Source organism: Equus caballus, chromosome 8 (assembly GCF_041296265.1).
Source record: "Equus caballus isolate H_3958 breed thoroughbred chromosome 8, TB-T2T, whole genome shotgun sequence".
Taxonomy (NCBI): Eukaryota; Metazoa; Chordata; class Mammalia; order Perissodactyla; family Equidae; genus Equus; species Equus caballus.
The window spans coordinates 21,435,913-21,448,410 of NC_091691.1; the positions used below are offsets into that span (position 1 = coordinate 21,435,913).

A 12,498-nucleotide genomic window follows, 5' to 3' on the forward strand; every position below is an offset into this window, starting at 1 on the left:
CACACAAACATACCCCCTAAAACCTACAGCAGTCGCAGAAGCAAAAATACCACACAATATCGCACAATGCACACACACGTGCAGACACACACATTGTGACTGACACCCAAACACTGATCCACAAAATTCTGCACTCACAAACACACCCAATCCAGCTCAGACACACACACAGGATCTCAAGCACGCACACACTCATCTACACACAAACACACATTCAGATTTTTTCAAGTCCATTTTCACATCAATGTGATGTGCACACACGTACACGAATGATCTTACACAAACGCACACTCACACACCTGAACACCCTCACATTCACACGGCTGTAAGTAAGCATGCACACATATACACAGACCAGTAAGAATACGTGTATCCAGACTGACACACAAACATAGCGGAAGTAGACACAGATACAAACACACAAATTGCACAAAATGTACACATACCAAATGGAACTCACATGGTTGATTACTACCTATAAACCGAGGGGAAAATACAATGCTCAAAGAGCAAGTGTAAGCTAGCAAACTCAGTAACTGCACCCAAACACACATCCACAGCCAGGTCTTGCAGGAACACGGTCCTCCGGCTCCAGCCCTGGGGCCCGGGGCCTACCTACCCCGTCAGCGACTTTGCCGCAGCGCGGTGGATGGAAAATCCCGCCGTGCCTTCCGGGCCTCCCTAACTTGGTGCCCCCGGGGGGCTGGGTTTACCCCTTGGGAAAGGAGGCCTGGCCCTCCCCTTTCTCCCCCTACACCCCCACCCGGCTCTCCACACACACCTGCCAGCACCTCCCCCGCCCCCACATTCCCCAGACCCTCGGCGCTCGGCGAGCCGCTCCTCCTGCGCCCTAGGAGGGCACACCCAGCCCGCGCCCTGCCCTGCGTGTGCAAGCAGCCAGCGGCCACGAAACCCGTGGCGCTCCCTGCCTCGGCAGTGCAACCCGCTCACCGCGGTGCCCCGACCGGCTGACCCGGGATCTGGAAGGTACAGCGAGGAAAAGAGAGACATGGTGAACCTCCCCTCTGAGCCGGCTTCGGGAAGACCCGTGCGCCCTGGACCTCCCCCTCCCCCACTGCTCCCCCAGAGGCCCATGGGCGGCGCGCTCAGGCCTGAAATTCCGGGGTCTCGGACAAGGCCATATGACACGCCCTCGGCCCCCCAACCTGGGCCTAGGCCTGCGCGAGGAAGGATATCCAAGCCACAAGGCTTTCTCTCTCTCTCTCTCTCTGTCCCTCTCTTTCTTTCCATGAGAAAGGCCTGGCTGGGCCCCAGCCCCGTGTATGACAAAGGGAGCCGACTCTGGGAGTCCGGGGAGCTGCGCTGCTGCAGCTCCAGCGCGGACCCCAGGGACGCGGGCTGAAAGAGTCCAATCTGGACGGGCTGGGCTGGGGAGGAGGAGGCGGACATAGCGCAGCGAACCTCAGGCAACTTCTGCAAGTTCCCAGGATGGCAAAGGCGTCAGGGGTCCCTGCCCCCACTAGGCCCTGGAATCTTGGCCCCCAAATGTTTGTAAGGAGAGAGAGAGGAAGAGAGAAGTTTTCAGATCGCGCGACCCCATCCCCCAGCCCCAAACGGGAAGGTAAATACTTACTTAGCCTCGGAACCAGGTACAAGCTAATACTCAACAATACTGATGCCTTGTTTTTTTTGCTCTGTCCCGACCGCAACGCTGTGGCCAATTTAGATATGCTATAAATTTAAGAGGTTGCCATGGCCACCACGCGCCCATTGGCCGGCGGGCCCCCTACGTGCCGCGCCACGTCACCAAATCTGAATAAGGATGCGCGAATTAGGCGGCGGCCAGACAAAGATGAGGATCGGGACCGCTTGAAAGTGGGGGAAAGTGCCGGCGCCACCGCCACCGGGGAAAGCCGCTCGGCAGCGCCAAGGCTAGCAGCCACCCAAGACACCTGGGGGAGCCCGGAACAAGCACTGGGACGCGCGGCCCGGGGCATGAGGCTGTGAACGCCACCACTCCCCACCCCACCCCCGGCAGCCCAGCGCCAGGCCAGCGATCACCCAAGGACTTGACCGGCTGAGTCTTGGTCTGGACCGGACTCGCGCAGCGGCAGCCGAGATAACAGACGGAGCGCAGCGGCGGGGCCTGGGGGCCCGAGGGCCGGGGGCCCAAAGGGAGGGCAAGGCGGCCCGAGCCGCCGGGGCGCGGGGCTATGATGGTGCACTGTGCCGGTTGCGAGCGGCCCATCCTCGACCGCTTTCTGCTGAACGTGCTGGACCGCGCGTGGCACATCAAATGCGTTCAGTGCTGCGAGTGCAAGGCCAACCTCTCTGAGAAGTGCTTCTCACGCGAGGGCAAGCTCTACTGCAAAAATGACTTCTTCAGGTAAGAGGCCGCGCCGCGCTCCTGCCTGCGCGCCCGCCTGCGCGCGCTCCGCTGGGGCTCCGGGGAAGGGGAGACCGCGAAACGCATCCCAGCCTCCGGGGCTCAGAAGCTTAACTAGGGAGCGCGGCAGCCCACTGCTCTCCAGGAAAGGGCCTGAGCGCGGAGGGAGCAAGGACGCTGCTTCGCTACCTCTGGCTACCTCTTGTTCGCTCCTCCAGGCCAGCTTGGAGCGCTGGCAGGGGAGGAATTCCTGACAAACTTGCTCCCCACCTGTCTCTGCCCCTTCCTGGAGGCTGCGACCTGAGAGCGGAAGCTTCAAGCTTCCTCCGAGAGAGGAAGGGTTTTTGCCGAAGTTAGGGGCGGCTGGAGGGTTCTCCCACCAGGCAGAGTGGGCGAGCCCAGAGGCTGCCCTCCAGGCAGGCCAGCTCAGAGCCCTCCTGGACAAACGGAAACTTTCCAGCTCCGGAGGGGGCTGAGCCAGGAAGCTCTCCTCTGGTGATGGGGGAGGAACCCTTCTCCTCACCCGAAACTCCTTAAACATTTTCTCCCAGGTTGAAAAGTACAAACGAATTCAAAGCTGAGAATCAGGACCTCGGGGTCTAGCCTGGGCTGTGTCACCTCCTCTTGCTGCCTACGGGGGCCTGCAGGCAGGCCAGGGCAGGTCACTTCTTTGAGCCTCAGTTTCCCCCGCTGGGAAATGCCAAAGGAGGCCTAGAAGGCTGTGGGGTTTTCGGCAGCTCAGCCCTGCCAGCTTCCGCCAAGCGCCCAGAGCCGGCTTTGTGAGCGCGAATTCCAGGGGCGCCGAGGGAAGGAGGGCGTGATTAACGCCTCGGAGAAAGGCAGCTCCCGGCCCAGCAGCTCTGCACTAGGGGATGTGAAAAGGAGAAAATGTCAGCCTCGCCTTTACACGTGTAAACGCCCAGCCCCCCGAGGCCCGAGGCCCCTAATGTGGCAGTGCTTGCAAAGCACCTAATGATTTTTGATAAGGTGCATATGGCCAATTACGCCACCGGATAAGGCCAAAAGTGACTTATGGCTTCTAATGCCCTTACTACATCAACGTCACCCAAATTCGCCCTGTTTAGAGACATGGGTGTGAGTAGATATGGGGCCCCAAAGTCCCAGGCCCTCGCCCTCCCCCCCAACTACACTTCACCCCTCCCAGGTCTGCATCACCCATTTTGGGGGAGGCCGCCTTCTCCCACTGCTCAAGGAAGAAAGAAAAGGATTTAGACCAGGAACTTGGGAAAAGGGGATTTGAGAGACCCCGTGTTCTGGCCATGCAGGTTTAGGATTGCCTTCTGGTCACACTCTCCCACTGCCTGCCAGGGCCAGAGATTTTGGGGGCTAGAGACTCAGTCTCAGCTTTCCAGAGCCCAGCGTTCTGAGGTCCTGCTGTCCAGAGGCTCCTGGCTGGCTCCAGCGGGTCCTGGAGTGCGGACTAGAAAGCCTCCAGTGCTGATGGCGCTGGGAATCAGCAACGGTTCCCTCCTTCCTGCTCAGGTCCACCTCAGGAGAGGGGCTCCCCGCCCCCTTGCTAGGAACCGCCAGCCAGGCCAAGTGCCCCCTACCTGGGCCCCAGCACACTGGAAACGAGCCAAGAGGCCAAGCCAAGAAGTGGTCCAGATCTGGCCTGCCCGGCTTAAAATGCTCCGTGACCTCGAGAGCCGAGTTTGCCTCGAGCGGCCCAGGCGGACCTGGCAAGGACATGGGGGGAACATCTTGGGGTGCTCTGGGCCTTCTGCTTGGCTGACGGCTGAGCCCATGGCTGGAAGCCCAGGAGACTGAACAAACCTGAGCAGACAAAACAGGCCCAGCCCCAAGAACAGCCGAGGACATTGGTCTCACCTCCTGCACTCTAGACCGAGAGCACAGGAGGAGGGTCTCATCAGACAGATGTGGCAATGGAGGCTTCTCAGAAGCTAAGGCGGGTGGGGAGAGGTCAGGGGCTCGAGAGGGTGGGACATCGGGCTGCTCCAAGGTGACAAGAGATGACAGGGCGTGTTGTGTCTGCAGGCGTTTTGGCACCAAGTGTGCAGGCTGCGCGCAGGGCATCTCGCCCAGCGACCTGGTGCGCAAGGCCCGCAGCAAAGTCTTCCACCTCAACTGCTTCACCTGCATGGTGTGCAACAAGCAGCTGTCCACGGGCGAGGAGCTCTATGTCATCGACGAGAACAAGTTCGTGTGCAAGGACGACTACCTGAGCTCCTCCAGCCTCAAGGAGGGTAGCCTCAACTCAGGTAGGAGGCCACCTGCCACGCCCAGCCTGGCACTCTCTACTTTGCCCCCTGTGTACATTCTGTCCCGGCTCAGAGCTCTCCACGCCTGCTCACCTGCCAGGCAACTCTCAAGGCCAGTGGAGGGGGTGGGGAGGAGAGTCAGCATTTGGACCCCGTCCTCCAGGACACCAGAAAGCCAGCTCTTTCCCCCCAGTCCTCCAGTACAGGAGCTTTTTCCAACTTGCTGCCCTTCCCCAATTTGGAACCACGAAATTCCCCTTTCTGCCTCTTTTCAGCTCCTGGTAATTTCTAGCTGCACTGGGAGGACCCTAATTAGGATTGGAGGAAGGAGAGAAGGGAGAGGAAGATCTGAGGCCCGCTGGGCATCTGTACCCTCCTCCCGTGCCCTCTTCAAGAAGGCCAGTCTCTCCAGAGGGCGTGCCTCCCCCTTACCCAGGCAATAGCGGAAAGTGCTGAGAGGGCTTGAGAAGGGTCCCTCCAGAGGCCCAGCCCCGCCTGCAGGGAGTGGGCGGGCGCCGGCCCCCTGAGGGAGGGGCTGTCGCGGGGTTTGGGAGGGACCCCGGCGCGGTTGCTGGTGGCCTGGGCCTGCAGGAGCCAACTACCCGATTGAAGAGGCCGCGGGCCGCCGCTGACGCTGCTGTTTCCCTTCCCGCTCCGTCCGCCCGCAGTGTCATCCTGTACGGACCGCAGTTTGTCCCCGGACCTGCAGGACCCACTCCAGGACGACCCCAAGGAGACGGATAACTCGACGTCGTCGGACAAGGAGACGGCCAACAACGAGAACGAGGAGCAGAACTCAGGCACGAAGCGGCGCGGCCCGCGCACCACGATCAAAGCTAAGCAGCTGGAGACGCTCAAGGCAGCCTTCGCCGCCACGCCCAAGCCCACGCGCCACATCCGCGAGCAGCTGGCGCAGGAGACTGGCCTGAACATGCGGGTCATCCAGGTGCGGCCCGGCCCGGGTCAGCCCTCTGCAGCCCCGCTGCGTGCGGGAGCCTCCCACCCAGCCTCGATGGCTAAAAGGGCACAGAGTTCGGGTCCGCCGAGGGGCAGACGGTGCGCCCGAGGTCAGGGCCAGCTGGTCAAACTCCTAGCCAAAAAATTCCGCTTTGCCCTGCCGTCCTTCTGGACGTGTGATCTTGGGCCGGTCACTTCGCCTCTCTGAATTCCTCCCCCGCCCCGTTCAAGGACAGTTTTAAGTCTCGCTGGGGTACCGGATCCCTCCCTTCTTTTCAGCTTCCGAGCCGAGAAAGAGGCGAGGTTCTTCACATTCTCCCCCCTGCCCCCATGCGCGGGCAGACAGACAAACGGTCAGAGCCCGGCTGGGGAGCCGAGGGGTCGAGAAGAGAGCCATGCCGGGAGGAAAGCCTTTATAAAGCCGTCAGGCCGCGGGCGGGCCGAGGACCAGGAAGCCCAAGTCTTTATGAGTCGCCCCACGGGTCCGCGAAATCCTTCACCCTTGGCTGGTTCGCCGAGGCCCCTCTCCACCCCTCCGGCCTAATCCGGCCCGGCCTCCGCCTCTGGGCAGCCTTGGCGCAGAGGAGGCGCTAGGACCCAGCGGGGGCTGCCCAGGCGGGGAGAGGAAGGGAGGGCACCCCCGAACCGAGCTCACAGCCCCCTCCTCTGTCCCAGGTGTGGTTCCAGAACCGACGGTCCAAAGAACGCCGGATGAAGCAGCTGAGCGCGCTGGGCGCCCGGAGACACGCCTTCTTCCGGAGTCCGCGGCGCATGCGTCCGCTGGGAGGCCGCTTGGACGAGTCTGAGATGTTGGGGTCCACTCCGTATACCTACTACGGAGGTAAGGGCCCCCCGCGGGACGCGCTGCCCGACACCTACACCCGCCCCGTTCTGGGAGCTGAGGGCGCAGGGCTGATCCCGGACGCTCTGGGTCGCCCAAGGAACCTCCACCTCCCTTTCTACTCACGCAGGAGTTACACAACCAGGGACGCACCTTAACAGACACACATACACACTCACCCATAAATACCTCTTGGACACAAAAGCAGACACGTGAGTTCACTCACCCATACAGTGATACACACAGATAACACACTCATCCACGCAGGACACGTAGGTGCACTCCTGCACGCTCGAGTTCAGAGACTTCACACACACAAATCTAGACACATGGTCACGCAACCACACACAGGTATACTCCACTACCCAGATACACTCACTGACCAACACACCCGGAGAGATCCACGGCCTCACACAGTCCCAAGCATCACACCAAGGCAGTCATTCACAAATCCGCATGCCCCTTGCCCCAGCCGGACACACAGCCTTCCTGCTGCTCTTGCCGGCGGCCTAGTGCACTTGCACCAGTGGGAACACTGGCCCTGGAGGGCCGCATAGGGATGGAGGGATCAGGATTCACCCCGGGCTGCCTGCTCACTAGCTTCCGAGTCAGCAACTCCTGTTCCACAGCAACTGTGTGCACAGCAGCTGGCACGCGGCAGTTACTCTGCGCAGGACTTCCACCGACTTCCCAGCTCCAAGCCCGCCAGGGTTCCTGCGAGCTGGGGCTCAAGGATTGGGCCAACCCAGTTACCTACTCGCGGTCTTTGATGCTGTAGGGGACGGGGAGCACGAGTTTGCAAAGAACAATTCCGCCGTTGGGTACCAGGTTCAGGCCTGAGTGAACCCTCCTCTTGGTCACCCCTTCGCTTCTTCCTCTCTCTCTCTTCTCCTCCTTTCCTTCTCCACTGCCCCTCCGTTGCCTTCGCACACTTGCTTGCCAACTGATTCCAACTCTGCCGCTACCATCCCAGCTCCCCACCGCGGTTTTTGAGGCCCTCTGTGCTCTGGGGCACTGAAGCCCTCGCTCCCCATCCTGCACTTCCCAGACCCGTGCAGGCACAGGAAAGGCACCTCCCGCTTCTGTTGCTGAGCCTCTGAATTTAGGGAGCCCCCAGGAGTGCCCATGCCTGAGGGGAATCTTTGCTGTGAGTTGCTCAGTGTCCTGGCCTGGGTTGGGGGGGACTCGTTGCCCAGTTAGAGGAGAGGACACTTTTCTTAGAAAAGTGGGTTTGGCGGCAACGCCGAGGGCGAGGGCGAGGCGCCGGGCGCCCGGGCAAATCCGGGGAGAGAGCTACGGGCTTCTTCCGTACATCCGCAGGCCTGGGAGGTTGGATCTTCAGGTCCGGCGGGGGCCCGCAGAAATTGTGGACAAAATGCGCCGCTGTGCTTTTTGGAGAGAGGCTCTGCGGTGGCAGGGCCCTGGTTGGCGGGCTACAGACACTCAGGACAGCCCAGGTGGTGGCCACGTCTTGGGGTCCCGGCTCAGCGACTCTCTTCACCCATCTCTGCCTCCCTCCGCACAGAATCTCGGCCTGGCGCAGGGAGGCGGTGGGGCGGACCGGTCCGGAATTTCTCCCCGCCTGGGCAATTAAGCAAGGTTTCCCGAGGACAGTGAGCCCCACCAATCCCGCCGACCCTCTCCCCGCGCGTCTGCGGGGTGAGGTGGGGGTCTGCACACGCGGGCCCCTCTGTCAGTGAAATGGGGGAGGGCAGGACCCCCCCAGTCCCAGCGAGGCAGCCCCGCCTAATCCGCGCTGGGAGATCCCGGCGGCGGGGCCGGCAGCGGGCGAGAAAGGGGCCGGGCGGCGGGGCCGGCGGCCCCCGTGGGAGCGCGGACAAAGCCCCAGCTGCGGCTTTTGTGCCCTTTTCAGACGGCGTTTGTTCCAATTACCTCCGGCCCGGCCGCCATATGGGCGGAGGCGGCGCGCTCCGCGCGGGGGCCGCGGCCCTCGTTGGCTTGCCGGCTCGCTGCTGGCCGCGGCCGTCCCCCATCCCCGTCCCTTAGGGGCCCCAAACTCGCCGCTTCCAACCTTTCCCTTCACTTTCGGGGAGAATGGAATGAGTGGGTTTTAAAAAGTAACTGGCGACCGCTTGAGCTGTTGTCTACGCCGTCTCCAAGCCGCGCCTCCTGACACCGTCCGTTTAGACAGATTTCTGGGTTTAGAGAGGGACGGGGTGTCCAGAACTCGCCCGGGGTCTGAGTCCCAAAGACGGAGCAGGGAGCTGGGTTTTCGGAGGAGACCTGGCTGCCTGGCGCGCTGGTTTTCCCGCCGTACAAAGCGGGTTGTGGTCACCGGTGCCGGCTGCAAGGTGCTCCTTTCGTGGGGTCCCACACCCCAGTCTTTCAGGGGCCGACCTGAGGGCGGGGAGCAGGCTGTCCAGAAGGGCCTGACGGATGGGGTTATGCGAGGAGGTCAGACGGTTGATGCACAATTTGTTGAGAATGGGGGGGGGCGTGTAACCCAGAGTCCCTGCACCCCCTGATTTTGTGGGTTAAATGCACATCTGTGCATTTCACTGGAGAGGGAGTCCATAGCTATTTATCAGATCCTCAAAAGGGCTCAGTGTCCCCAAATGCTTCACAGCCTGAGTGTCCTGGCAGACCCGCCCAGGGGGAGCCTGGAGGACCGAGCCTTTCCCCGAGGCACCCGTGAAACCCTGGGCATGACCGGGTGAGCGCTCACGTCCTCCTCCCCTGCTGTCAAGTTGCTGTGGCCCAGCGTTCTCCGTTCCAGACCAGGCAAACGGTCGGACCCCCACGTTTACCGGGACCGACGCAGGGCTATACTTGGCGGGGCAAAGGGCAGCGCCAGGTCGGCGAGGTGCGGGGAGCGATGGAGAGAGCGGGAGGCCGCCTTGCGCGCCTGGCGCCCAGGTTTCCCGGGCCCCAGCCCACCTCGCCAGCCCCTCCGCACTGTGGCCGCTGCCGGGTGCCGGCTTCTCCCCCGCAGGGTCGCCGCTCCGCCTCAACCATTTCGCGCTCTGGTCTCCATCCGGCGCAGCATCCCCGCCTTGCTCCTCTCCCGGACTTGTCAGCCTCTGCGTCTCTAGCGCTCTCTCTAACTCATCTCGGCGGTCTCTGGGTGCGTCTCTCTCTCCTGACCTTCCGTCTCGTTCCTGGGTCTCTCGACGGGTTTTTCACGCGTGTCTCTAACCGCAGCCGTCTCATGTCTTTCTCTTTGCCACTCCTGGCCTATCTCTGTCTTACTCGACCGCGAATCTCTCCCGGTCTCCGTCTCTGCCGTGGGTTTGGCATCTCTGGGTCTCTTTTCTTGTCTTGCCTCGGGTCTCTCTGAGTCTAGGGGCGCCCCTTTCACCCTGTCCTCTGCCGCTCTCTCACTGTCCGTCTCTCACTGTCCCTCTCTGGCTGTTTCCACGTCTCTCGCTCTCTGCGTCTCTCTCTCCAGCTCTAAGACACTGGAATCATTCACCGTCTCTGTGTCTCCCCCACCGCTGTTTCTCTCCGTCTCTGTCAAGGAATCTCCGAGTTTGAAGCCGCGGCCTCTTTCTCTGTCTGAGTTCCTCGCTGCTTCTGAGTCTCTCCCGTCTCCTTTCTGAGTCTCTCACAATCCAAGTCTCCCCTCTTTCCCCGTCTCTCCTTGTCTCTTTCTCCAGCTTGACCCCTGGGCCTGCTCCTCCGCCGCCTCGGGCCTCCCTCCCCCTTGGTCTCTGCAGGCCTCTCTGCGGGTGGCCCTAATCTCGAGCCAGTGTCCGCTGTCCCCCATTCACGTGCCCTCCCGGCGGCCCGAGGCTCTGCGCCCCGACCACGTCCGCCCGTCTCCGGCCTTGGTCTCCCCGTTCCCCTCCCTCCAGGCTCGCGGGTCCCTCCCCGACCCGCCATCTCTCATCTCTGCTGTCTCCCTCCCCGTCCCCTCTCCCGCAGACTACCAAGGCGACTACTACGCGCCCGGAGGCAACTACGACTTCTTCGCGCACGGCCCGCCGTCCCAGGCGCAGTCCCCGGCCGACTCGAGCTTCCTGGCGGCCTCGGGGCCCGGCTCGACGCCGCTGGGCGCGCTGGAGCCGCCGCTCGCCGGCCCGCACGCCGCCGACAACCCCCGCTTCACCGACATGATCTCGCACCCGGACACGCCGAGCCCCGAGCCGGGCCTGCCGGGCGCGCTGCACCCCATGCCCGGCGAGGTGTTCAGCGGGGGGCCCAGCCCGCCCTTCCCCATGAGCGGCACCAGCGGCTACAGCGGACCCCTGTCGCACCCCAACCCCGAGCTCAACGAGGCCGCCGTGTGGTAAGGCCGCCGGCCGCGCCAGTCCCCCGCGCTCCGCCCCGAGGTGCCCCCCGGCCGGCCCCCCGGACCCCGCCACCCGAAACCAAAACGGCCGACGCGGACGCGGCCTGGGTCTCCCTCAGGGGTTCTCTCTCGGGTCCGCATTCAACCGGCAGCTGCTCCGCGGCTGGGCGCGGAGGAGGACCGACCCCCATCTCCATCCCGCGGGCTCTCCGGACCCCCAGCCTGCTGCCAGCACTCTCCCGGCAGCCACCAACAATTTCTTGGGACCAAAGTCAATCCTTCGGAAGATCAAGAGATTTCAAGCACGCTCTAGACTTGCCCCCGACCCCCCAGCCACCCGCCACCTCTTAGGACCAAGAGAGGGTTGAGGCTAAGGGGCGGAGGCGATGTCCCCCCCACCCCTCTACAATTCGAGTGGCATTTTGTAATCTTATTTCTCACTCTGCTTTCCCCGTCTTTAAAAAGAGGTGATAAGAAAAAGAGAGGGATTGAAAGGAGAGAGAGGCAAGGGAGCAAAATGAGGAGAAGAGAAGATGGAGAAAGCTCCAGCCAGAGGGGGAAGATGGAGAGCGAGCGAGAGAGCAACACGCTCCGATGGGGATGTCACTCGCTGGGAAGAAGACAAATTCGCCTGCGCGCTGGCGCCCCCTGGTGGCCAATCTTGGGGATCAAGGTCAGCTTTTCTAGGAAGGGGGCCGGCCTGGGCATCGCCAGCCCTTGGCCAGACCTCCTGGTAGCTCCCTTCCTTCGACATTTATTTTGAGGCCGGCGGTCCAGGCCAGACTCGAACACGCGCCCACTCTGTCCTCCCCCTGGGCGAGGCGCCAAGATTTCTGGGCTCCAGCCCACAGACCACCCTCCCTCCCGGGGCCTGGAGGCTGAGCCGTCAGGATGTACAGCATTACACTTTTTTGGAAGTCGAACGCTTCTAGTTTCCTTATTTTGTATAAAGAAGAAACAAATAAAGTATGTTTTTGTGTTTACTGTTTATTTATTGTACTCTAGTTATCCGGGGTTGGACATTTTTATATTTTTAAGAGGAGGGTGGGCAGAGTGAGGGAGGGGAGGCAGAAAGAGGTTTACCTAAAAAAAACAAAAATCAAAAAATCAACTTTTTTAAAAAGCAGATTAATAAAAAAATTCTTTTTTCCCTCAGTGCTGTGTGGCTTTTTTTTTTTTTTTCGGTCCCTGTCGTCGTAGTCACTCAAAGTGAATGGAACTATTCTTTTCTCTAGTTCTCGTCTTGGCCATAAAGTGGACTTGATGGGTGCAAAGACCTCTCCTCGTCTAAGGGGGAGTTCTTTTGGTAACTAGCAGGTAATGACAGTGGCTGCCACTGTTTGACAGCTACCATGCGCCAGGCACAGTATTTCCCCAGGCTTTATGTGATGCCACGATCTAACCCAAGCCTGCCTGGCACATAGTAGGTCTTCAAAATATTTGATGAATGAATGGCTATGTGATTTGTTTGTCCCCAGTATGTCAGAAGAATTCTGGCTTCACTCCTAATTATGCCCCATGCGTTCCAGGTGGCAAAAACAACGAGCAGGCTGGCGAGCTGGTGCTAGTTGTCTGCAAGGCTGTGCTAGGATAGAAGGGCCCCACAGAGAGGAGAGGAAGGCTGTGCGCGCTCTGTTGTCAGCAGGATGATGGAGAGAGTGGCCGATGAGATTTAGGAGGCCTGAGGCCACTGCCTAAAATGAGTCTCTCCCTCTCTTTGCATCAGTCTCCCTGCTTACAAAAGGGGAGGTTGGAGGGAGTGCTTCCTATGTTCTCTTCCAACTCAGGCACTTTAGGATTAGAAAAGCAGATGAGGGAGAGAAAAATGGATGGAAGAATGTCCTGCATTTGGATCCCTTTC

General features: G+C 61.0%; 1 protein-coding gene across 1 annotated transcript; it reads left to right on the plus strand.

Annotated features, from left to right (window-relative positions):
* The first annotated feature begins 1,823 nt into the window (after positions 1-1,823).
* LHX5 (LIM homeobox 5) lies at positions 1,824-11,808 on the plus strand. The gene is made up of 5 exons (XM_001915112.6): positions 1,824-2,347; positions 4,364-4,587; positions 5,256-5,533; positions 6,220-6,385; positions 10,271-11,808. Exons 1-5 carry the CDS (start codon positions 2,175-2,177, stop codon positions 10,636-10,638), a joined length of 1,209 nt encoding a protein of 402 aa, XP_001915147.3. The 5' UTR covers positions 1,824-2,174; the 3' UTR covers positions 10,639-11,808.
* Positions 11,809-12,498: the final 690 nt, after the last annotated feature.

What these genes read in the sequence shown, in the direction of transcription:
- LHX5 (XM_001915112.6), top strand. Translation starts at nt 2,175, where the DNA reads ATGATGGTGCACTGTGCCGGTTGCGAGCGGCCCATCCTCGACCGCTTT. An exon ending in TGAACATGCGGGTCATCCAG is followed by an intron (nt 5,534 to 6,219) that starts GTGCGGCCCGGC and finishes CCTCTGTCCCAG; the next exon opens with GTGTGGTTCCAGAACCGACG. An exon ending in TCCGTATACCTACTACGGAG is followed by an intron (nt 6,386 to 10,270) that starts GTAAGGGCCCCC and finishes CCTCTCCCGCAG; the next exon opens with ACTACCAAGGCGACTACTAC.